The sequence below is a fragment of the Equus przewalskii genome, chromosome 12 (genome assembly GCF_037783145.1).
Source record: "Equus przewalskii isolate Varuska chromosome 12, EquPr2, whole genome shotgun sequence".
Taxonomy (NCBI): Eukaryota; Metazoa; Chordata; class Mammalia; order Perissodactyla; family Equidae; genus Equus; species Equus przewalskii.
Genome location: NC_091842.1, coordinates 8,530,658 through 8,555,806, shown reverse-complemented (window position 1 = coordinate 8,555,806; position 25,149 = coordinate 8,530,658). Strand labels below are relative to the sequence as shown.

The 25,149-nt window shown below is 51.0% G+C and overlaps 1 protein-coding gene across 5 annotated transcripts; it reads right to left on the bottom strand.

Moving 5' to 3' along the window:
* Positions 1-14,610: 14,610 nt before the first annotated feature.
* NYAP1 (neuronal tyrosine phosphorylated phosphoinositide-3-kinase adaptor 1) lies at positions 14,611-23,103 on the bottom strand. 5 transcript variants are annotated; one of them, XM_070566291.1, is made up of 7 exons: positions 22,963-23,103; positions 21,555-21,706; positions 19,711-20,066; positions 17,744-19,258; positions 16,634-16,852; positions 16,308-16,417; positions 14,611-15,757 (listed from the first exon to the last, which is right to left on the bottom strand). In XM_070566291.1, exons 2-7 carry the CDS (start codon positions 21,620-21,622, stop codon positions 15,494-15,496), a joined length of 2,532 nt encoding a protein of 843 aa, XP_070422392.1. In that variant the 5' UTR covers positions 21,623-21,706; positions 22,963-23,103; the 3' UTR covers positions 14,611-15,493. The 5 variants fall into 5 exon arrangements, with proteins under 5 accessions (XP_070422392.1, XP_070422394.1, XP_070422395.1 ...); XM_070566293.1 differs by having other exon boundaries at positions 16,634-16,849; XM_070566294.1 differs by lacking the exon at positions 22,963-23,103 and adding an exon at positions 22,244-22,534 and having other exon boundaries at positions 16,634-16,849.
* Between the last annotated feature and the right edge of the window lie 2,046 nt (positions 23,104-25,149).

The following is a 25,149-nucleotide window of genomic DNA, read 5'->3' as shown; positions in this document are numbered from 1 at the left end:
AGGATCGAATTCATGATCAGGACCTGGTAAACTAGACAAACAAAAAGATGAGGCAGTTAACTCCGGGGAAAGAAAACTCCAAGAAAGAAAATATAATCATAGTCTATTACATGGCTCAGCTGTAAAGAATATTTATATAATAATAATAATAATATTATAAACACTGAATTCTGCTCTGACCAAAAGTTAGGACATAACTTTTTTAGGGAGGAAGGGAGAAGGGGAAGAGCTATGTGTAGGGTGGAGGGGTTGGAGTTAAATTCCCATTTTCTGTTTTAAGAAATCACATCTAGGGGCTGGCCCCAAGGTATGTCAAGTTTGTGCACTCCGCTGCGGCAGCCCAGGGTTCGAAGTTCAGATCCTGGGTGTGGACCTAGCACCATTCATCAAGCCATGCTGAGGCACACATAGAGGAAATAGAATGACCCACAACTAGGATATACAACTATGTACTGGGGCTTTGGGGAGGAAAAAAAAGGAGGAAGACTGGCAACAGATGTTAGCTCAGGGCCAATCTTCCTCACCAAAAAGCATTAAAAAAAAGAAATCATTTCTAAAACTGAAAAAAATCAAGACATAGCTGTGCAAAGCGTGTTATAGAAACAGAGTGGTATATACCAGAAGAAAGGGCTGAAAGACTTGAATGTGATTGAATCTGAGAAGCGAGTCAAGAGTGTAATAACGGGGGGTTGCTTTTCTTCAAGATTAGTTGTTTAGTATTTAACTTTTATTTGGTTTTGTTTGTTTGTTGGTTTTTTGAGGAAGATTGGCCCTGAGCTAACATCCACCACCAATCCTCCTCTTTTTGCTGAGGAAGACTGGCCCTGAGCTAACATCTGTGCCCATCTCCCTCTATTTTATATGTGGGATGCCTGCCAAAGCATGGCTTGATAAGGGGTGCCATGTCCGCACCTGAGATTGGAACTGGCGAACCCCCAACCGCCAAAGCAGAGCACACAAACTTAACCAAATGATGTGCATGTCTAACTTTATAAAAATAAAATCAAATAAATAAAAGGCCAGGAGGAAGGAGCAATAAAATGGAAGGGAGATTTAGGTGGATCCATGGAACATTCTGTCCCTTTGCACTTTATATTAGGGGCAGGGCATGTCAAACTATTTAAAATGTGCAATGAATAATAGAAGATATATTTAGGATTTATATGGGAGCAATTATAGAGCAAAGATGGGAAGAGACAGATGATGAGAGAGAGTGTGACAGAGAAATAAAGGAAGGAAGGGGAGGGAGAGAGAGAAAGAAATGCCAAGACACAGAAAGACAGATGGAGACACAAAAAGCCATATCCCAGACGCACACACACAAAGGGAGAAACGTGGAGAGACTGACAGGAAGAAAACCACAGATCCGCTGAGTATACAGACCCTTCTGTGCACAACCAACCAAGTAAGGACAGACACCCAAGTCCTCCTGGATGACGTCCTGAACTTTTGTTAAACAGCACGGAATGAGGTTATCACCACTAAATAGCCCTCCTGCCACCTCCACGGAACTGACCCTCCTCTGCTTTCGAGACTCAGCGGAAATCTCCCCTCTTCCTGGGCGCCTTCCAGGCCACGCCAGTCGGGAGCCATTGCTCTGTCTCCTCAACTTTTCGAAAAAGAATGTCTTGTCTTACCACTCATGTTGAAAAAAGATTCATAGATGGACTTGTGACATTCTTATGTAGCTATACAGGCATACGGCGGAGGTATCGCAGGTTTGGTTCCAGAACACCGCAACAAAGTGAATAGTGCCATAAAACGAGTCACACAAATTTTTTGGTTTCCCAGGGCGTATAAAAGCTATGTCTACGCTATACTGTGGTCTATTCAGTGTGCAATACCATTCTGTCTAAAAAAATGTACATCTTAATTAAAAAATACTTTATGGCTAAAAAATGCTAACCATCATCTGAGCCTTCGGCAAGTCGTAATCTTTTGGCTTGTGGAGGGTCCTGCCTTGATGCTGATGGCTGCTGACTGATAGGGTGGTGGTTGCTGAAGTTGGGGGCGGCTGTGGCAGTTTCTTAAAATGAGACGAGAATGAAGTTTGCCGCATTGACTGATTTCTTTCATGAATGATTTCTCTGTAGCATGCGATGCTGTTTGATAGCATTTTACCCACAGTAGAACTTCTTCCAAAATTGGAGGCAATCCTGGGGCCAGCCTGGTGGCGCAGTGGTTAAGTCTGCATGTTCCACTCCTCAGGGGCCCGGGTTCACTGGTTTGGATCCCGGTTACAGACATGGCACCGCTTGTCAAGCCATGCTGTGGCAGGCATCCCACATATAAAGTAGAGGAAGATGGGAATGGATGTTAGCTCAGGGCCAGTCTTCCTCAGCGAAGAGAGGAGGATTGGCAGCACATGTTAGCTCAGGGCTAATCTTCCTCAAAAAGAAAAAAAAAATTGGAGTCAATCCTCTCAAACTCTGCTGCTGCTTTATCAACTAAAAAACTTAGTTTATGTAATATTCTAAATGCTTTGTTGTCATTTCAACAATCTTCTCCGCATCTTCTCTAGGAGTAGATTCCATCTCAAGAAAGCTTTCTTTGCTCATCCCTAAGAAGCAATTCCTCATCCGTTAAAGTATTATCATGAGGTTACAGCAATTCAGCCCCTCTTCAGGCTTCACTTCTAATTCTAGTTCTTTCGCTATTTCCTCTACATCTGCAGTTACTTCCTCCACTGAGTCTTGAAGTTGAGTTGGAATCAACTTCTCCCAAACTCCTGTTAATGTTGATATTTTCACCTCTTCCCACGAATCATGAACGTTCCTAATGGCATCTAGCATGTTGAATGCTTTCCAGAAGATTTCAATTTACTTTGCCCAGGTCCATCAGAGGAATCACTCCCCATGGCAGCTATAGTCTTACGAAATGTATTCCTTAAGTAATAAGACTTGACAGTCGAAATGGCTCCTTGATCCCTGAGCTGCTGAAGGCTGTTGTTTTAGCAGCCATGAAAACATTAATCTCGTTGTACATCTTCATCAGAGGTCTTGGGTGACCCCAGAGGTGCATTGTCAATGAGCAGTAATGTTTTGAAAGCAATCTTCTTTTTTTTTCACTTGAGGTTATGACAGTTTACAACATTGTGAAATTTCAGTTGTGCATTATTATTTGTTAGTCATCTTACAGGTGTGCCCCTCCACCCTTTGTGCCCACCTCCCACCCCCCTTCCTCCTGGTAACCACTAATTGTTCTCTTTGTCCATGTGTTTGTTTATCTTTCACATAGGAGTGGAATCATACAGAGATTGTCTTTCTCTATCTGACTTATTTCGCTTTACATAATTCCCTCAAGGTGCATCCATGTTGTTGTGAATGGGATGATTTTGCCATTTTTTATGGCTGAGTAGTATTCCATTGTATACATATACGCCATACTTTCTTTACCCAACCATTGCTCAATGGGCACTTAGGTTGCTTCCACGTCTTGGCTGTTGTGAATAATGCCGCAATGAGGATAGGGTTGCATAAGTCTCTTTGAGTTGCTGATTTCAGGTTCTTTGGATAGATACCCAGTAGTGGGATGGCTGGGTCATATGGTATTTCTGTTTTTAACTTTTTGAGAAATCTCCATACTGTTTTCCATAGTGGCTGCACCAGTTTGCATTCCCACCAGCAGTGTATGAGCATTCCTTTTTCTCCATAACCTCTCCAACATTTGTTATTTTTTGTCTTGATTATTATAGTCATTCTAACAGGTATAATGTGATATGTTAGTGTAGTTTTGATTTGCATTTCCCTGATGATCAGTGATGATGAGCATCTTTTCATGTGCCTATCCGTGTATCTTCTTTGGAGAAATGTCTGTTCATATCCTCTGCCCATTTTTGGATCGGGTTGTTTGATTTTTTGTTGTTGAATTGTGTGAGTTCTTTGTATATTATGGAGATTAACCCTTTGTCAGATATATGAATTGCAAAATTTTTTTCCCAGTTGGTGGGTTGTCTTTTTGTTTCAATCTTGTTTTCCCTTGCCTTGTAGAAGCTCTTTAGTCTGAGGAAGCCCCACTTGTTTAGTCTTTCTATTATGAGAGCAATCTTTTTTCTGAGCAGTAGTTCTCAACAGTGGGCTTAAAATATTCGGTAAACCATGTTATAAACAGATGTGCTGTCATCCAGGCTTTGTTGTTCCACTTACAGAGCACAGGCAGAGTAGATTTAGCATAATTCTTCAGGGCCCTAGGGTTTTCGGAATAGTAAATGAGCATCGGTTTCAACTTAAAGTCACCAGCTGCATTAGCCCCTTACAAGAGAGTCAGCCTGTCCTTTGAAGCTTTGAAGCCAGGCATTGACTTCTCCTCTCCAGCTATGAAAGTCCTAGATGGCATCTTGTTCCGATATAAGACTGTTTCACCTACACAGAAAACCTGCTGTTTAGCGTAGCCCCTTCGTTAATTCTCTTAGCTAGGTCTTCTGGAGAACTTGCGGCAGCTTCTGCGTCAGCACTGGCTGCTTCCCCTGGCACTTTTATGTCATGGAGACGGCTTCTCTCCTTAAACCTCGTGAACCAACCTCTGCTAGCTTCAAACATTTCTTCTACAGCTTCGTCACCTCTCTCAGCCTTCACAGAATTGAAGAGAGTTCGGGCCTTGCTCTGGATTAGCGTTTGGCCTCAGGGAATGTTGTGGCTGGTTTGAGCTTCTATCCAGACCGCTTGAACTTTCTCCACATCAGCAATAAGGCTATTTCACTTTCTTATCATTCGTGTGCTCACTGAGGTAGCACTTTTCATTTCCTTCAAGAACTTTTCCTTTGCATTCACACCTTAGCTAATCGTTTGGCTCAAGAGGCCTAGCTTGCAGCCTATCTTGGCTTTCGACATGCCCTCCTCACTAAGCTTAATCATTTCTAGCTTTAGGTTTAAAGTGATAGACGTGCGACTCTTCCTTTCACTTGAACATTTAGAAGTCATTTTAGGGTTATTAATTGGCCTGATTTCAATATTGTTGTGTCTCAGGGAATAGGGAGGTCCGAGGAGAGGGAGACAGGGTAACAACTGGTTGGTGGAGCAGTCAGAACACACACAGCATTTATTGATTAAGTTTCCCATCTTATATGGGTGCCGTTCGTGGCACCCCAAAACAATTATGATAGTAACCCCAAAGATCACTGATCACAGATCACCATAACAAGTATAATAATAATGAAAAAGTTTGAAATATTGCAAGAATTAACAAAATGTGACACAGAGACACGAAGTGAGCAAATGATGTTGGAAAAATGTCACCAACAGATTGGCTTGACACAGGGTTGACACAAATCTTCGATTTGGAAAAAACCGCAATATCTGTGAAGCATGATAAAGCAAGGCGCAGTGAAACAAGGTATGCCTGTGTTAAGCTGCTGCTGTCTCTCTCTTGAATTGCTATTTAGCTTTCCAATGTTTGTATGCTGCCCTTCAACGAGATTATAAGTTCACTGGAGACAGAGGAACCAAGCTTTACTTATTCAGAATCTTCCACGGGCCCAGCTTCCATGGAGGCTCTGGATTTGAATTCCTTCTCTGCCATTCATTTGCTGAGTGACTTTGGGCAAGTTACTTGATTTCTCTGTTCATCAGAGTTCTAATCTGTAAAGTAGAGATATTATTGGGTTAAACTATATAAAATTACCAATATTCTACCATATTTGACCAACAAAAATAGCAATTTTATATGGTTTGACCCAATAAGACTGCTGCTTCTTAGGTGGTGTGAGGGTTAAATGCAGAGCCTGTTTCATTGTAAACAGGTACCATCCTGCTGAATGAAAAGTGGGCCTGGGAGCAAGCCACTCAGACCTTGTGGAACAAAGGCAACAGCCTTGGAATGCAGAGCTAACAAACAGAAAGAGCCTGGCCCCGGATATCCTGCAGCCTCCAGCTCTGCGATGGACAGCTCATGCCTAAATGCTTCTATGAGCAAGAAATAACCTCCCGGTTAGGTTAAACCGCTGCTGTTTGGGTCTGTTTTGCAGCAAAGTGCTATCCTAATGAATAAAGGGTGTGTGTGTGAGAGGAAGGAGCCAGGTATTTCTATGAAGAGATTTCTGCCTCGGGAGACTGGATGTGCGGCCACTGACGGAGATGGGCATCTAAGACATGGCGGGTGGTTCCGGGGTGGGGCGGAGACGATGAGTGCAGCTGAGGGCGTGTTGTCTTTGAGGTGCGCCCACGGGACCTTGCCCTGTTCTTCTGGAGCCCAGGAGAGAGGTCGAGGCAGGAACTAGTTTGGGCATCACGTGTGTATGTATGACTATTGTGACCTTAGAAAGGCGTGGTCATCCTGGGAAGAGATGCAGGTACAGAAAAGAGGACTCCGTTGGCCAAGTGTGTCATGCAAGGGCGAGAACACTAGGAATCATGATTATTATTACCACTGACAAAGCACTTCACCACGTGCCAGGTGGGCTCAGAGCTAAAAATTTCAAGTGTGCCATTTAATCCTGAGAATAACCCGTTTGGTGAATAGCATTAATCCGATTTTACACGTAGTGGTCGGCAGAGCTGGGGTTTGAACCCGGGTCTGATCGACTTCAAAGTCCACGTTTCTAACCTTTACTCCGTAAATCTAAAGACAGTTTTTTAAAAAACTTGTGGATGCACCTATCTAGAGTGTCAAAACTCATCAAACTGGACTGAAAGTGGGTGCATTTTGTCCTCTGTAAATTATACCTCAATAAAGCTGAGTTTTAAAAATAGAAATGTGATTTCAGAGCTTTGATGGTGCATACATCAAGGGTCAATAACCAGCTGTTAACAAGGGATAATATAAACTCAAAGTGCCAGCAAGTGACAAAGGTTAGGACTTAAGGAAGGTTTTGTGTCATTCCCCACCTGCGCCTGGTCTGAATTAGAAATTACTGACCCACTCAAAAACAAACATCCAAAAACCTGTGGACGGAATAAAGCTGTGAGGTTTTTCGATAGGAATCTCAGGGTACCGTATGAAGATACTCAGGGCTTCAGCTCAAGATGCAAGCTTTCTCGGCCTCAATGCTATTGACATTTCACCCCAGATGCTGCTTTTCAGACCAGGGGCTGTCCTGGGCATTGTAGGACGTTTAGCAGCACCTCTGGCTTCTACCTGCTAGATGCCAGGAGCAACCCCAACCTCAGTTGTGACAACCAATTATATTGCCAGATGTCCCCTGTGGGGCAAACTCACCCGGTCGAGAACCGTGCTCTAAGTACCAATTAGCACATCTCCTGGGCGGTAGAGTCTCCTCTTGGGCTGCAAGATGACTAGAGTCAGGGATGCATGTCCACTAGGCCCACCCACGGTGCTGAGCATCCTAGGTTACTTTCTGGCCACCTGGGTTTGTCCCACTCACCCTTCTGGGGGACAAGTACTGCTTGCCTCCTTGGCAGGGCGTCTCCACCACGGCACCCCATCCATCCTCTCTCTGCACCCCGTCCGGTGGTTCTACCTGCTTCTTCTTCTGCACCTCCAGGAGCAATGGCTGGCCTCTCTGCTGTCCTCTTGGCCCCCACCCCTACCCCCATGCACACTGTAAAGCTTGAGTGGTCTTCCCCTCGAAGGTGTAAAGAGCGGTGGTCTGTCGGTGGACGGGGACAATGTCCTTTCTCCCACAGAGCCCCCCACCCTTCAGAATGGCAAAGGCAGGGGACTCCGTCCACCACAGAAAGGGTTGGGGGGGGGAGAGCAGCTCTCTTTCAGAGCAGTAATTGAAGGCAGCAAGCATGGTCTCCTACCTCTCTTCTTGGGAAGGAGGTGGATGGCCACCATCCTACCCCAGGAGTGAATTCCAGAAGCCAACTGTCCCTCCTCGGGTCTGTTTTTTCGTCAGGAGCCCTTCCCACCATGGGTGTATGGGTTTGCCTCTGTAAAAAGTTCCTATGAGGAGCTGTCTTCATTCCCTTACCTGAGGGCCTCCTGGGAGGGAAAGGAAGAAAGAACAACAAAGGAGAGGAAGGTAACTTTTCCTCTTTTCACTCACCCAGCCCCAACCTCAAAATGGGGGGGGGGTGGGGAGGGGGAGGTGTTCTGCATTTTTCAGATTTCCATATCTCTAAGTAGACCAGCCGTGACAGTTTTATGACCCAAATGCAAGGATACATTTTATGTTACTAAATGAGCAAGGTGACTTCAGATCTGAATGAGCAGGGAAATAAATAATAAATAAAAATTTCCCTCTAGTCTCTAATTTTTCCAGAAGGTTTCCCCTCACTACTCTGAAATTTCTGGAATGTGTACATCTCGCTGTCCCACCCATCCCCGGGCTTTAAGGCAGGAATGTCAAACACAATCAGCATAAGGTCACCACTTGGTCAGTGGAAATTTTTTTAAATAGTGGTGACACCATCTCTGGTGCTCCAGCCTATGGTTTCTGGCTCCCAGCCATTTTTGGCGGCAGAACATCGCCCTGGGGTGGTGGCAGAGGCCAGTGGGTGGTCTGGATGAGTCACCAGCCAACATGCTCCTCATTTCATCCTAGGGGCAGCTTGGAGGTGACGAAGAAGCAGTGGAAGCTGGACCCCCAGAGAGGGCTGCCACTCTGAAGGTGCATGCATTAGTGGCAACTGGGTCTGAACAACAAGTGTGCAGACGCTCTAACTCCCGGTCTCTATAAACTGTAGAGGTACCTTGAGGAGGCCGCCAAGCATGTGCAGGGAGTGTGACATTCTATAGGACAACTGGCCCAGGCTATTCCACAAGTCAGAGTTACGGGAAAAAAAGAAGCAAAGATAATGTGTCAAATTAGAAGAGATGAGGAAACATAAGGAGATGCAGTGCATGTTGTGGGTAGATTCTCAGTGTGCAATTCAGATGTTGCAGCCCTCCAGCGTGAGGGCATTTGGAAGCGGGATCTTTAGGAGGGGGTTAGGTTTAGAGGAGGTTATGAGGGTGAGGCTCGCCATGATGGGAAGGGGCTGGAAGACCAGCGCTCTCTGTCTCTGCCATGAGAAGACACAGTGAGAAGGTGGCTTGTCCGCAAGCCAGGAATAGAGCTCTCACCAGGAACCGAATGGATCAGCACCTTGATCTTGGACTTCCCAGTCTCCAGAACTGTGAGAAATAAATGTCTGTTGTCAAAGCCACCCAGTTTATGGTATTTTGTTATGGCTGCCGAGCTGACTAAGACACAGGACATTTGGGGGCATAATTAGGGAAATGTATATATGGCCTGAGTATTAGATAAGAAGGAAATCTATTGACATGGGGAGGTGGAGACCATTAATGGAGAAAAGCAGCTTTCAAAACAGCTTGTGCAGGATGGTCTCATTTTTTAAAAAAACGTACACATGCACAGAAAAAGCCCTGTAATGTTATACGGGAAGCTTTAAAGGGTAACCTCTGGGTGGTGGAAATATGGTGTTTTATTTTATTTTTGCTTTTCAGGACTTGACAACTTTCTACAATGCATATAATATTGCTTTGTAAAAATAGAAGGTTATTTTTAATTGGAGAGAGAATGTGCTGGGAGGGGTTTCCTAGATCATTTGCTCCCATCCCTCATTTTTTTCAAAGGAGGAAAATTTTTGACTCATCACACTGACTTTAAAAAAACAACACTTTTTATTGTGGAAAATTCTGAACAGACCCAAGCACAGACAAAACATTCATCCAGCCTCAATAATTATCAACTTATGGCCATTCTTGTTTTACCTTTCCCCCTGCACTTTCTCCCTTTCCGTTTTATTTGGAAGGAAATCACAGACCTTATATAATTTGTCCCATTAATATTTCAGTAGTATCTCTTTAAGGATTCTTAAAAATACATAACCACAATACATTATCACATCTAAAAAATTAATAATAATTACTCAATATCATCAAATATCCAGTCAGTGGTCATCTTCTCAATTGTCTCATAAATGCAGCAAGTGAGCTTTTTAGACCGTTTGTTTGAGGGGCTGGCCCGGTGGTATAGTGTGTTAAGTTTGCCCACTCTCCTTCGGTGCTTTGGTGGCTCAGGGTTCACCGGTTTGGATCCTGGGCACAGACCTACACAGTGCTCATCAAGCCAAGTGGTGGCACCCCACATAGAAGAACTAGAAGGACATACGACTAGGATATACAACTATGTACTGGGGCTGCAGGGAGGGAAAAAAAAGGAGGAAGATTGGCAACAGATGTTAGCTTAGGGCCAATCTTCCTCACTGAAAAAAAAAAACAACAAAACTTCAGTTGAATCAGGATCCAAATATGGTCCATAGATTGCAAAGGGTGATATGTCTTTTTTAGTCTCTTTCAATCTACAGCTTCCTTCTCCATCTCTTTATTTTCCCTGGCAATGTATTTGTTGAAGAATCTAGGTTGTTTGCCCTGAGGCATTTCCCACAGTCTCGATTTGGCTGATTGTATCCCCTGGTGTTCACCGTGTTCCCCTCTCCTCTGTATTTCCTGTAATCAGCAGTGGCATCTAGAGTCTTGATCATATTCCTAGGTTCCAAGAACACTTCATAGGTGGTGCATTCTTCCATCAGGAGGTGCATCATGCCTGGTGGTCTCTTGTAATGTGATGTGTGATGTTAGCGCTGTTGAAATTCAATACCTGGATCCCTGACTTCATGGTGATATTCCACTTCTAAAGTTCCGTCTCCATTTCTTAGCCAGAATATTTCTATGGCGAGAAACTTCCTTTCATCGATGATTTAATAAAGGCAGATAGATGCTGGATTCTTTGTGCTTACTTACCAGTTTTCAAAATAATGAATCGCTTCTCTGGCATCCTCCAAAGGTGAGAATTTTTTTTTGTTATTATGAACTCATGAATTTAAGCATAATTGTCTTTCAACCTGTTGTATTTCTTGCCCTTCTTCTTGCTCAAATTATCCTATCCTTTGGCCATTGGGAGCCTCTTCAAGTTTGCTCCTGAGTCTTTTTGACATGGCCCTAGCAATCTTTGATAGAAATCTCTCTTCAGAGCTGAAATACAATCTCAGTGGGCAAAATGGGCCATGAAACATAAGGCAGAATATTATTTCAGAGGTCTGTTTGTCTCTCCTTTGATTTGAATGTGTTCCTTCCCCAGCGACGAGGGTCTCCCTCACCCAGCTCTTATCTCCCTCTTGACTTGAACGCTCCAGGGCCCTCTCACCTCTGGCTGTGCTGTCCTAGAGTTCCTGCTTTGCTGGGGTTTTCACAAGGTGGAAAGTCAGTGTTGGAGGTGTCTGAGTGACCCCAGGAGGGGATGTGTAGCCCTAGGTGAGTTTTACCAGGTGGCAGGCAGGCAGGGCTGGGTCCAGACTGACTTTCCGGGGGTGCTCATCCCTCCCCTCCATGTGAGCTTGATAGTTCCAGCACAGCCTAGGTTCTTCAAACTTCCAACTCTTCAGGGGCCTCTGATCTTGCACACCTAGCAGAAGGGCTGCCTCAAGCACCTGCCTTTGACCGAGCCCTTCCTACCCTGACTCGGTTCACGCCTGCCTCTCACTCCAGCCCTGCTCAGATTCTCATCTCGTTCTCATCCTACCCTCTCTTCAGCCTCATCTCATTCAATCTCCCCAACAATCCTCTAATTATCCCCATTTCATAGATAATGAAAGGGAGAAACTTGGCTCTAAGTGCCCATCTGGATTTGAACCCACACAAGCTGGCTCCACAGGGCCTGACATTTCGTGCCTGCCTCTGCTTCTTGTCACTGAGCATAACTCCTGTCCCCTGTCCTCATCCTCCTTGAACACTTTACTTATTATTTTTCTTTTTTTTAAAAAAACAAATATCTATTCTATTTTTCTGATTTCAAAATGAAGACATAGACATAAAAATTCAAGCAATATACATTTTTTTTTTAAAAAGTAAATTAAGTCCCTTCTCTTCTCAAACCTCAAAATAATCAACATCAATGTTTTGTCGTATTTCTTTCCAGACCTACATAAAAATTTATGTATAACTTTTCTAAAAATGTGTTTTTTCCATATATACTTTCCTGCACATTGCTTTGCTCACTTATTGTGAACTTCGTCTTGTGTTTAGAACAGCTATAGCTTCCGCATTCTATTTAACAGCATCAGTTTCCCATTGTTATCATAAATTCTTTAGTCAGTGCCATACTGATGAACTCAGGGGTTGTTTCCAGTTTGTCATTATTTCAAACAATACTTCAATTAGCAGCCCTGTGCATTGAGCTTTGCACATTTGTGTAACTACTTCCGTAGGATAAATTCCTGGAAATGGAGTTTCTGAGTCAAAACTATGCACATTTAAAATTTTAATAAGTATTATTAAACTGACCTCCAGAAAGACTGTATTAATTTACATTTACACACTGAGCGCCTGTCGTCTGCACAGACTTACCAAACTGATGTTATGAATTTTTTTCAGTTTTGTCTGATAGGTGAAAAATATTTTATTATTGATTTATTTTGCATTGCGTATTGTCAAGGCTGAATAGGCTGATTGGTAATTTCTGTTTCCTTGGTGAATTGTCTGTTCACATCCTTTGCTAACATTTGTTTTGGTTGTTTTTTATCAACTCACAAATCTTTTTCATATATTGTATCAATCTTTTTCACATGTTAGAAATACTCTCCCAGTTTCATGTTTGCCCTTTGACTTTGCCATGTAGAAGTTTTAGTTGCGAATGGGGTCAAACAAAATTCTTTCGGTTTCCGGTTTTCACGTCATTTTAGGAAGACCTCCTCCATCCCAAAGAGGGGGAAGCTGACACCTTTCATATTATGGTCTTCCCAGCTAAGAACAAGTTATTGCTCTGCTTGTGCAAGTCTTGTGTGCTTAAGGAACTCAAAGGACTTCAGTTTTATTGATTGGTCGATACAGGGCCTGTACATTTCTTGTCAAAGCTACTCCTAGATATTTTATGAGTTTTGTTGCTCTTAAGAACAGGATACTTCCTTCCATTAATTTTCTAATTCTTAAAAAGCTATCGGAAATCCTGCCATTTGCAAGCACACGGATCGACCTTGAGGGCATTATGCTAAGTAAAATAAGTCAGGCAGAAAAAGACAAGTACTGTAGGATCTCACTTATATGTGGAATCTAAAAAAAAAAACAAACGAACTCATAGATACAGAGAACAGATTGGTGGTTGCCAGAGGTGGGGGCTGGGGGATGGGTGAAATGGGTGAAGGTCAAAAGGTACACACTTCCAATTATAAAATAAATAAGTCCTGGGGATATAATGTACAACGTGGGGACTATAGTTAACAATACTGTACTGTATGTTTGAAAGTTGTCAAAAGAGTAGATCTTCAAAGTTCTCTTCACAAGAAAAAAATCTAACTGTGTGTGTGTGACGGATGTTCACTAAACTTATTGCTGTGATCATTTCACAGTATATACATATATCAAATCATTATGTTGTATAGCTAAAACTAATAGTGTCATGTCAACTATATCTCAATTTAAAATATAAATAAAAATTTTAAAAGCTATTACTATTTTTTTCTTAACTCCTGTCTTTACCATACTCTCCCTTATAAAACTTAGTCTTCGCTTTGAGCACCATTCCTAGGTTGATGACTCCTAATGTCCACAGGCTTGTCATTTCTCCCAAACTATCATCATTTTATCTTTAACTTGGTTTTTCCTAAGCTTCAAGAATTCTCATACCTCTGTCATAATTTTTCATATTCTGTATACCACCTGTACCATTATTTGTTTCCTTAATATTTTTCTTTAAACCAACTCACTAAGAATAAATTTAGCCTTCTCTTGTACAATAATATCCATGAAATAAATAGTCTTATGTGCTGGTTATAACTTCTCTGATATGAATGAAAATACAAAACTATTAAAGTTTTAAAAAATGTTCTTCTTCATAGTGCTTAACATCTCCTGTATCATCCACCAAATTTCTGAAACTCTGTTCTAGCTGGGAACAAACCTCTCAACCCGAACATTCACCACTCCTTCAGATTCAACATCCTTCCCTCAAAATCCCTCTCAACCCCACTTTCTGTGCTCTGTCAAGATGATCATTTCCCCAATGACATGAGTTGCAAACGTGAGCTTCGAGGATGCTCCCTTCGGCTCCTTCATCCCCATCCTGAGGAAGTTTTCTTTCAGCTGCATCTTGCCCTCCATTCTCCCAGCCATTCTTATTATCCTCCTCCCTGGTGATACATTGCCTCCCAGCAGGATTCCTCTGGTCCAGCATCTTGCTTTGAGGCCCGTCTCCCTGAACCAGCTTCATCATGGCTGACTCCTTATTGTTCTCTGCATTATCTAAACACACTTCCTGCCCTCGCCCCCATCTTCTACTGTTCTATAGACAATCACACCACAACCTTGGGACTTTCCCTCTTCCCCCAGCTCATCTAAACCTTACCTGTCCTTTCAGGCTCACTTTCCAGGAAGCCTTCTCGAATGATGCCAGCCCTCTCTCTCTCTTACTCCTACAGCACTGTCTAGTGCCAGCACAGGTCTCTCATCTTCCTGAGTAGAGACTATATGCTGCTTGAGGGCAGGCTTCCGTCTGAATATTCCTTCTGCCTTGGTGCACTGCCAAGCACACCTCAGACGCCCGATACCTGCTTGCTGAGTCACTGCACGGTGGCATTCCCAAAGACTTACCTCAAACGCCACCTCTCCCTGTTACTTCCACAGCCACTCAACCCTCCCTGCTCAGTCTCCAACTCCCACCAACAAGAAACGGGTAAGAAAGGCAGAGCACACTGAGATATAAGAAGCCAGTTCTAGGATCATTAGTCTTTTAATATATTATTCTGAAAAGAAAGGAATTAAAAAAAAGTTCCTGACATCTCTTCTGATTCTTTTTTTAAATTTAAATAAATACCCTGCCCGCCCCCCACCCGCTAAAATTTCCCTCCTTCCCCATCATCTCGCGATCCCTGGTGCTAGACCCTCACTCCAGAGCTAAATAAGATGCCTATTTTGGAGCAGGCCACGCTCACTACCCAATTCTGGCGACTTGTAAATACTGCAAATGAGTCTTCGGCCCTCAGCTCTTGGAGCCCCTCCCTTCTCCTCCTCCACTCCCCACTCCAGACCAATCCCTAGCTTTGGGGTGGGCATGGACGGTGGGGCTTTGAGGCATTGGGGAGAGTGCAAACTTGGTTCCCTTTCATTGCCCGCCACTTCTACTGCCTGCTCAAGAGTAGGTCAGAAGGACCCAGAATTGCCCTCCGGACCAAAATAAATAACAAAATAAATACCCCCTCCCCATTCCCGACTCTATAAAAGAGCCCCTCCATCTCTCACTCTCTAGTCCCTGTTCTTCAGTTGACCCGCCCCGCTTCTGCCTCCCTAACCCCTCCCACCTCCCCCATGCTGACCTCCGGCTTGGCCTTTGACCTCTCAGGAGGAGGGGTCTACCTGGCTCAGTGGGGAGAGCAGGGGAGGGCCTCACTCCCAACCTCAAGCAAACCCTCCTGCTCTCCCGAATTTCTGGGGGTGCTGCTGGCGCCCCAAGCCCGATGGGCCTGGCAGACTCCCCGTCTCCGGGCTTAGGGTGGAGGGCGGGGCTCTTCCTCCCCTGGTCCCTCAAGTGTCCCTCTTTCAAGGCAAGTCTCCCGGAGAGCCGGGCGCATCCCAACCCCGCTCCCCAGTCCCGCCCTCCTCAGATCGCAGTGTCCCAGAGGACGGTGTGCTGCCGGCGGCAGGGCGGGGTGCCGGACTTGCGGGGCTCAGGCCCCCGCCGCCAGCTGGGGAGGATGGGCATGCTCTCCTGCTTGCAGAGGCCTCGGTCGGGGCGGTGGCGCGCCTTGATCTCCTTGCACACGCAGCGCTTGCGCTCAATCACCTCTAGCAGCTTCCCGTCGCGCTCGCGGGCGGGCTGGGGCGGCAGGGGCAGCGGCAGCGGCAGCGGCAGTGCGGGGTGGGTCTGTGGCTCCTCCTCCCACCGCGGCCCGGCCACGACCGTGGAGGGGAGGAAGGAATAAGGCTGGTCAAGGACCTCAGAGTGCCTGGGCCCTGTCCCACTGGAGAGAGCAATGCCTTCCCCCAGAAACAAGTCCTCTTTCTCCTAAGGCCTCTGTGCTCTCCTCCTGGCTGGAGATGGGAGCAGAAATCCGGCCCTTGCACCCTCTGCCCGGCTGGGCACTCTGGTGCCAGGCTGTCTCACCCTGAGGAAAGGGCACCTTTTAAAAGCTGTCTTCCCAGTAGGATACATTTTTCCACTTGGCACCTCAGAGGGGATACCTTCTAAATGCAAAGGCACAGTGTCCACCAGTGGACAGGGCCCTGCCTGGCTGCCCATGCTAAGCGGCCCCCTTCCAGGATCCTGCCCCCACCCCTCACTCTCCACCCAGCCCTATTAGTCTGTGTCAGGCCCCACCCTGACCTCTTGCCTTTCTTTCACAGCCAGGCCTTCCTCCCTATCTGCTCCTTCACAAATAAAACAAAACAAAACCCAACCTCGTCCTCCTCCTCACCTGGCTGGGGGCATCCCTGGGCTGGCTGCAGGGCCGGGGGGTGTGGAGTGCGGCCTGCCGGACTCCAGAGGTGGAGGCGGAGCGCCCCAGGCGGTAGCCTCCCGTGAAGTCTGAGGCAAAGGAGGAGGAGTGAGGAGAGAAGGGGCCTCCAGGTTCCCCACCCTCCGCTCCCTGAAGACAGCCCCTTCCAGGCTGCCTCTGCCTCATCAGAGGCGGGAAGAGGATGGAGATGCTGTATTAGGATGTGGGGCCCGGGACACGAGTCTTGGGAAATTCCCCCCAGCTCGCCCCATCTGTGTATGGAGTACGCGGGCAGTGTGTGTCACCTCCATTGCGGTGGCAGGCAGGGAAGGTCTGGCAGGGTACAGGCAGCGCCGTGCGGCTCCCTCCTCGGTCCCCTCCGTGGTGGATCCTGGCCAGCAGGCCCTCTGCCCCCTGGCTCCTCACTGGGATCCCTGATGCCAGGGGGCCCCTGTCCTCACGCTCCACCTTGCCTGGACCCTCGGCACTGCCATTCCAGGCTCGGGCACCGTCCTCGACCTCTGCTGGGGTGACAAGGAGAGCTCAGTGTCTGTACATGGGAAGGGTCTTGCTGTCCCCCCAGCTACACACACCATGGCATGGGTGACCAGAAGTAACTGCCCCTTTGCAGGTCACAGCTGGGAAGTGAGGGAGTCTACTTCCCGCTCCCCTAACACACACACACAGGATAGACCCCAATACTGCCACTTTCCTTTGCACCCACTGGTACCATCCCTGGCTGAGAATCATAGGTATTTGCTGATTCCAAGTCATTTTTCCTGGTCAGAAGGGTCTCCCCTACCGCAGCTTTAGCTTCAGAGTCCTCTAGCCCCAGATAGGGCCAGGATGACAACCTTCTGAAACAGAGACCAGGGGTGCTATTCTCCAGAAGGGGGAGAAACTGAAATCCTGGGCCAAGAAGTTGGGGGGTGGGAGGCGTTGGGGGAAGGGCTGCATGTGAACTAAGCTCATCTTTGAGAGTAGGCCTGGCAGAGCATTGCGTTGCCGGGCAACGGTAGGGGCCTCCCTCTCCTCTCCCTCCTGTCTGGATGGGTTGCCATGGCAACAGCTGGGAGGCAGCTGTGTTTAGCTCCTAGTGTGCGCACACTCACAAACACACACCCCTGCAGCCCAGGGAGGGGAGGGGCAGGGAGTAGAGCAGGACAGGGCAGGAGGAGGAGGCTGCCCTTGGGGCCTGCTTCTACCCTCTCCTCATTGCAGCTCTTCCTGCCCCTCCAGCACACACTCGGGACCCCATCCTTTCAGTCTGCTACACGCCCCCATCCCTCTGGTCTCCCAGAAAACTTCCCAGCTCAGGACAATGAGCTATGGCTTCCAAATAACCCCCCCAACACCTCTGCCAAATCATCATGGACATCCCCAGCCCCCCACCCACGTTCCCCCCTTTCACTCACTGGCCAGCTCTTGTGCCTTCCTCCCTCCATACAGGACCTTCCTCTGCAGAGCCCAGCCTGCCCCAAATGTCGTGGCGCCCATCTCTTCTTCCTCCTCTGGTGTCCCTGCACTGGCGATGACGTGGGCGCAGGAGATGCTGGCAAAGGCACCCCCATCGGTCCCTTGCTCCTGCAGCTGGATCTTGACCATGGGGGATGGGGCCCCCATTCCACAGCCCTTATTCAGCACCCCCCCAGCCTTGAGGCTCTCATAGGCAGGGGGTCTCTTGAGGCCAGCTGCTGTAGCTGGGTAGGTCCAAAGAGGGGTCAGGGGGCCTGCAGTTGGGTCCGGAAGGCTGTGTGGGGAGGCCAGGCAGCCGCGGTGATGGAGAACCCCAGCTGCTGCCCCCATGGCCCCGCTGTGGGGACTGGACTTCCCAGGCATGGGGGACCTCGAGCTGGTGCACAGCATCCCATGGAGAACTGAGATCTCTTTCTCCGTCTTTGGTTCCCCAGCACCCAGGGGCGGACCAGCTGGCAGGACGGAGTGCGTGGTCACCTTGACTGCTGAGTACACCATGGTGTAAGACACAGCCTTGTCCTTGGGGGGGCCGGGGAGCAAGGCGGCCGGGGCAGGAAGGGCTGCTGGCACCCCTGCCGCCCTGGGGCAGATCATGCTGTGGGAGTTGGGGAGCTCCCGCTCCCCCCGAGGCTGACCAGAGCCCTGGGGCGGCAACGGTGTTGAGTGGCTCCGGGCCCGGCCCGAGGGTCCCAGCAGCAGCAGGTTGGCAGCAGGAGGCGGAGGCGGCGGGGGAGGCGTCTCCCGCTCCCGGGCAGGCACTTGGGGAGCTGGGGTGGAGCTGGCTGGCTCCTTGGAGTGGCAGAGGACCGGTAGCCTCGAGACCCCATCGCCAGGGGTTCGGGAAGCAGACTTGGCTTGGGGGAAAGCCAGGAGCGGAGGACGGTGCTGGAGGAGGTTGGGGAAGGGCGGGGGGATTTCACAAGGAGTGGTTTTGGTGGGTGTCCCGTCCCTCCGGCTTGAGAGGGCTGAGGCTGGACGGCGGTGCATGTGGGGCTGAAGGGCTTGAGGCTGGTGTGGCGAGGAGGTCGCTGTCAACGGAGGGACCCCATTGGCCCGGCCTTCCCCTGCCTCCTCAGGCAGCGGGTACTTCATCTCCTCATATATGGCCTCACTCTCTTCTGAGTCCGAGTCGGCGCCAGCTGGAGGGGTCGGGCCCCCACCCCCAAGAGGGGGCCCAGTGAGGCCCCCCACACTTTGCCCTCCTCCCCTGAAGACGTCCCCCACCATCTCAATGTACACGGGCTCTTCTTCTTGGGCACCCACCTCAGGGTCCCCAGCTACGCAGGAGCCCCTGCTGAGGCGCTGAAGAGGCAGGTTCCCCCCTCGAGGGGAGGGGGCTGGGGGGCAGGACTCATCGAAGGAGACAGAGAGCTGGGTATTGGGGCTTCGCCTGGGCTTCTGTGGAGGAACCTTCCGGCTGGACTCTCGGCCCTCTGGAGTTGGCTTCTGTGAGCCTGAGCGGGAAGGGAAGGAGAAAAATGAACTGGGCTCTTAGTGGGGGAAGGAACAGGGACACCCTTTCTGACTTCTTGACCCATCTGCAAGGACATATCTGCCTCTTTATTTTCCCCACATCCCTCAACTTACAGCACCAGACGTTCCTTCCCTACTCATCAACCCTCAGTCCTTCCAAAGAACTCCCCAGAATCTGCAGCTCCCACCCTAAATTCTCTCCCACCCTCATGCCCCTCCAAGGCCACCCCTTGCCCAAGAACGGACTTTCCAGGGAGCTGCAGGGACGTGAATGGTTCATCTCAGGCCCTCCCAAAAAGCACTCCCCCCACTCCCTCTGAGAGTGGAACCTTCCACTTCCTTGGTTCTTCCCTGAATGAACCCTCCCGAAGGCCTCCCCTGGCCCAGAATGGATCTTCCCAGCTCCCCCTGGGGAGGAGTGAGGGGGTCTCACCTGCTTTTTTGCTGGGGGGTGTCTCTGCCCCAGACCCTGCCATGCTGAGCTTGGTGCTGGGGTGTCTCCGGGGCTTGGCCGGGGGTCTCCGAGTGCTGCCATCCTCTGTGAGACCCCCCCCACCGCCCCCAGGCCCACCCCCAACACTGTCCATGCTGCCCACCGAGTGGCAGGAGAGGGAGCGTGGGGCCATGGCGCTGCGGCAGGGGTGGGGGGTGTGCTCCTGGGAGGCGGGCATTGTCATGAAGCCCATCCTGAGGGAGCGGCGCAGCGAGGCGATGTCCCGCACGCGGACCCCGGGCCCCGGGCCAGCCCCGGGCCCTGCCGGGCCTGCGGAAGCCACCTCCTTACTGGAGCTGGGGAGAGAAGGCCAAGATGGAGCAGAGGTCGGGCCTCAGGCCTGGACCTCCCCCTCCTCCACCCCAAGAGGGACTTGCAACCCTGTGGCCTCCCAGGGAAGAGGAAGTGGGCTGGGGTGGGGATGTGGGGGAGCCTGAAGGTCCAGGGTACTGAAGTAGAAGCTTCAGGCAGAATCCCTAGGCTTGAAGAAAGGCAAAGAAATTGGGGGGCAGGGATGAGAGAAGGGGTGCGTATGCGTGCAGGGGAGCATCCTTGGAGCTGGCCAGCCCCAGCCTGGGCATATCTGGCACACAGCACACGTGGGGATGGCTTCATACATGGGGAGAGAGATGCAAACCCAGGCAGCACAGCCCCACCTGGCACACACACCTGCCACCACGGCTCTGCTCCATCTCACTCGCGCTGCCCCACACCTGGCCTCTGGCCTCCCCTCCTGTCCGGCTACTGCGGCCTACGCTCCCGCACCACACGGCGCCTCCTCTCCCAGACGCAGGCTGTCCGGCCGCCGCATCATCAGAGCAGCCTCCCCCGGCCGATCCGTTTTCCTCCCTTCCTCTCTCTTTCTCTCTCTCCCTCTCCCTCAGTGCTGTCCTCTCTCTGTCACCCTCCCTGGCTCACCCCCATTCCCTTTCACTGTCCCTGAGCTTCAGTGTGAGTGAAGGGGGGGCGGCTGGCGGGGCAGAGGGGAGAGCTGCTGTAGGGTGGGCTCTCATTAAGGCCCTGTCTACTAACCCTTCATTAGGGAGAGATCAGTGCAGTGATAGCTCTGATTAATCTAATTAACAACAAGAATTAAACTCCAGTGTCGAGGAGGGAGAAGGGAGCAAGGAGGCGGCTGAGTCAGGCTCCAAGAGGCTGTGCAGTCAATGGGAGTGAAGAAGAAAAGGGAGTGAGACGGGAGAGGCCAGGCCCCAGGTCCCTGGGAAGGCAAGTAGAGAGGGCACGCAGGGAGGGGCCCCCAGCCCTGGCTCTTCTGCAGGGCCCAGCCTGCACGTGCCCCACCACACACACACACACAACCCTGTCACTTGGCCACTGACCTCCCCCAGCAGAGGAGGCCGGGAGGGGGCCAAATGGATCTTCTCTGGTGCCCCTCAAATGACCCCATCCCTGGACTGTGAGGGCTGTGGGGCCTGGCCCTTCCAAGGTCAGGTGACAGGGGAACCAGGAGTCAGCCCCACATTGATAGAGAGGAGAAGACCACAGGCCAGAGGTGAGTCAGGAAGGAGGGACTCCGGCCACCAGGGATGGGGAAGAGCCATGAGGGTGCTCCGGAGCTGGAAGCCCCCCAAGAGGCCAGGAGCCAGGAGCAGGGTGGGGATGGGGCGTGTGCAATTCCAGCAATTCTGTGCTGAGCACAAACTCTGAGATCAGACTGGTGACCAAGCTGTGGGAGCCAGGAAGGGCAGAGGGATGTGGCCCAGCCCCAAGGGGGGAAGCAGTGGTGGGACAGGCGAGGGGGCAATCTGGGACCTCAGACTTACCTCCTCTTGGCCTCCTCCTCCTTGTGCTGCCTCCACTCCAGCTTGGTTTTTCGGTAGAGGAGGTTCATGTCGTGGGGCAGGAGGTGGGGGCTGGGGGGCCCTGCTCAGCGCCACCAGGCCCGGGGGGCGGCCCTCCCTGGGTCCCGGATCCACTTGGTGGGGGGGATGGGAAGGAAAAAGAGAAGGACGTGGGGTGGGTGGGGGCCAGGAATGAATGAGAGAGAGAGAAAGAGGAGCAGAGACGTGACTGGGGTTCTCAGAGAGAGGAAAACAGATGGAGGCACAGAAAACCCAACACCACCTTTAGGACCCACAGACAGACAGACAGACATAGCCGGACATGTGTACACAGAGTCACACACCCTGACAAAGATGTTCAGAGCCACAAATACACACTCTGGAGAGATCAGATCGACACAGATTCCCATCTGTAAATACATCCTGGGCCACCAGAGAGACGGGTCCCACTAATGTCCAGCAACCCCGCAGCCACACAAACACACATTCAGACACACAAACCACCGGGACACAGACCCGTATCTACAAACAGAAGAGCAGACACATAGATCGGCATAGGTAAACACAACCTAGGAAGAGGCAGACAGACACAGACATAAACACCCCCGACACACCCACAGCACACAGAGACCTCCAGACACACACAAATCGGCTACTGGAAATGGACATACCTACAGACAAGGAGTTATGCCGGGCCTACTTGCGTACATGGCACCCCACTGGGGAAGGGGGAGAAGGCTCCCCACCCCCTCTTGGGCCCTGAGGCTGGGGGTGTCATGAGGGCAGGGCGTGGATGCTGGAGAAAGGGTGGGGGCACTCTGAACCGGGCATCTACACCACCACCCGTCCATCCATCTCCATCCCCTGCCGTCCCCTCTTCTAGCCCTTCGCCTGGGTCCGGGCCTCGGTCCACCGTTATTCCTGTGCCCTGGCCCTCGGCGACGGTCTCCTCCGCCTCCCTCGCTGATGGCCCAAATCACCTTCTTCCTCTTCCAGGATCTGGGAGGCTCCCGGCCTCCCTCTTTTAGTCCCCGCCCCTCAATCCCACCCGGGGGTCTCCAGTCTGGCCTCAGAGCTACCTTCTGAGCAGCGGCCTCCATACCTGCTCTGTTTTCCCTTCCCCCCAGCACACTCCTTTGCGCCTTCAGCCTCACCTCTCCTCCTAGGCGCCCCTCCTCACTGCCGTCCTCTCCCTTCCCTGTGTGTTCCAAACCTGGCCGGCTTCATCCCCCTCTCCATCCAAGGACCCCAGGTTCCCGGGCACCCCTCCCCTTCCCCTTGTCCTGCTACCCTGGGTTTCTCCGTCTCGCGCCCCGCCAATCCTCCCTACCCCGTGTCCCCCCATCCCACCTCCCCGCACCAAGCCTCCCCAATTTCTACATCACCGTACCTGGCCTGCCGGGCGCCGGCCCCCCCATGCCGGGCTCCGCCCGGAGCAGGAGGAGGGAGGAGGAGAGACAGAGAGAGACGGGGGGGAGCCGAGCTGGGCCCTGCCGCAGAGACAGCCCCGCCTCCGGGTCCGCCCCCAGACCCGCCCCCGGCCCCAAACCCACCCTTCCACACCCTCCAAGGACGGAGCGGGAGCGGCCGAGCTGCGCTGCGCCGCCAGGCTGGGGTGGGGGACCCGGGGGCCGCGGAGCCCGCGGGGGGACTCGGAGAAAGGTCGTGGGGCGCCGGGGACCCGGCGCCAGCCAGCCCCCGCTTTGGGGCGTCCGCTCCTCGCCTCCCCTCGCCCCCTGCCCGGCCGGGCCGTGCTCCGATCGGTGTCCAAGGGCCCGGCGGAGCGAAGCGGGCGCAGCGCGCAGCGGCGACCCCCAGCGGCGGCCGAGGGCCCGCACCCACGCGCGCACCCCGTGCGCCCGGCGCTCCCGGGTGCGCACCCCGCGGCGGGCCAGGGCGAGGCTGCGGCTGCGGGGCCCCGAGTGCAGTGAGGCGGCAGGCCGACAGGGGGGGCCACTTTCCAGGCCGAGGGGCTCGGAGCGGGAAGCCGGACCAGCCGTGTCTCTGCCCAGCAGGGGGCGTGCTCCCTTGGCCGCACCCCATCTTCCCGCCGCCCCCCAAGTGCGGGGAGGGCACGGGAGCTGGCTCGCTCGCGGCTCGTCGCCGATCGCTGCAGCCTCGCGGGCGCCGGGACCTTGTTTCACCGCCTGGGCTCAAAGTCTTCCGCCCGTCCGCCCCCGCCGCCCAAGTCACCCTCCCCGTAACCTTTGAGTCCGCCGGCGGCGCCTGCCCGGACCCGGGCGCCCCGGGGTCGGCCACTGACCGGGACCACCGCGGCCAGGGCCCTGGTGCGGCCGCGGCAGCCGCTGAGGGTCGCGACCTCGCCCTCCCTCACATCACCTTTCTTATCAGCTCCTTGAGAAATCCTCGGAAATCCCTTTGCCGCACATTAGCTACAAGGGGACCTCGGTTCTACCCTTAACTGGCTGAAAAATGGCCCCCCATAAGATATCCACGCCCTAATCCCTGGAACCTGTGAATGTTACTTTATATGGCAAAGTCTTTGCAGAGGTGCTGCGTGGCTTTGGGCAAATCACACAACCTCTCTGAGAGACGCCTCATCTCCATACCTACCTCAATAAAGTTGTGGGGAGGGGCAACAAAATAATGAATACAAAGAGCTTTGTAAGTCGTAAAGGGCCCCATACATTAAAGGGCTGTTATAAATGCCCCCAGGAGAGGTAACAATAAAATACATACCAGTCCTTTCACATTTACACCTTAAGGTGAGTGAATTTTTATGTATTCATTCAACAAACATGTCCACAGAGACCAAAAATGTCCTAGGCACTGTAGACACGGAGGAGTCCAAGTAGATGCTGAGTGTCTGAGTTGGTGGGAAGGGGAGGGTCCAAAGATAAGCTTTGAATAGTTTATAGTGAGCCTGCGGTGAAGGAAGGAGGATGGGGGCGGGGCGGTGCACAGGGATGTGTTTTGAATATCGCCAGAGGGGAGAGCGGTGGGGGGTGGGGGTGGGTTGTGTGGGAGGCTACTTCGCGGCTTCCTGGCCCTTACGACTTGGGAGGCCTCAGGACTTGGCTACGGTAGCACTGTTTCCATGAAGGGAGGGAGGCAGGAGTGCAGACGCATTTTAACAAAGAGCTAAAGAATAAATATATAAACGCGGGGCAAGGAGTTCTGCATCATTTTGTTTTTGCCTAACCCTAAAGAGTGATTAAAAATTTCCATGAGCTCAAGCTCAGGAAGGAGGGAAGTGTCAGACAGCCCCGAGCTGGTCCCAGTGCCATCTAACACCAGCTCTGAGGCCTTGGGCAGCCTCGGTTTCCTTAGCAGAAACACTAGCTCGAAACCCACCGCATCTCTGCCGGGGGCTGTTTTGAGAATCCAGGAGATAACTACGTGAAGTGGACAAACCTGAGGAATTTTTAACAGGCTCTAGAATAGCGCCATTCGACCAAAATTAATTAGACTCCATTTGCTTCCGAACCTGGGAGGGAGGGCAGACGGGCCGTTCCACACTGCTTTTGCTAAAATAATTCCTCTTAGAATGTTGGTTGGGGGCGCCACAAGAGAAAATGGTGGTAGGAGGTTTATTCTTCCACGCCAAGCACATAGT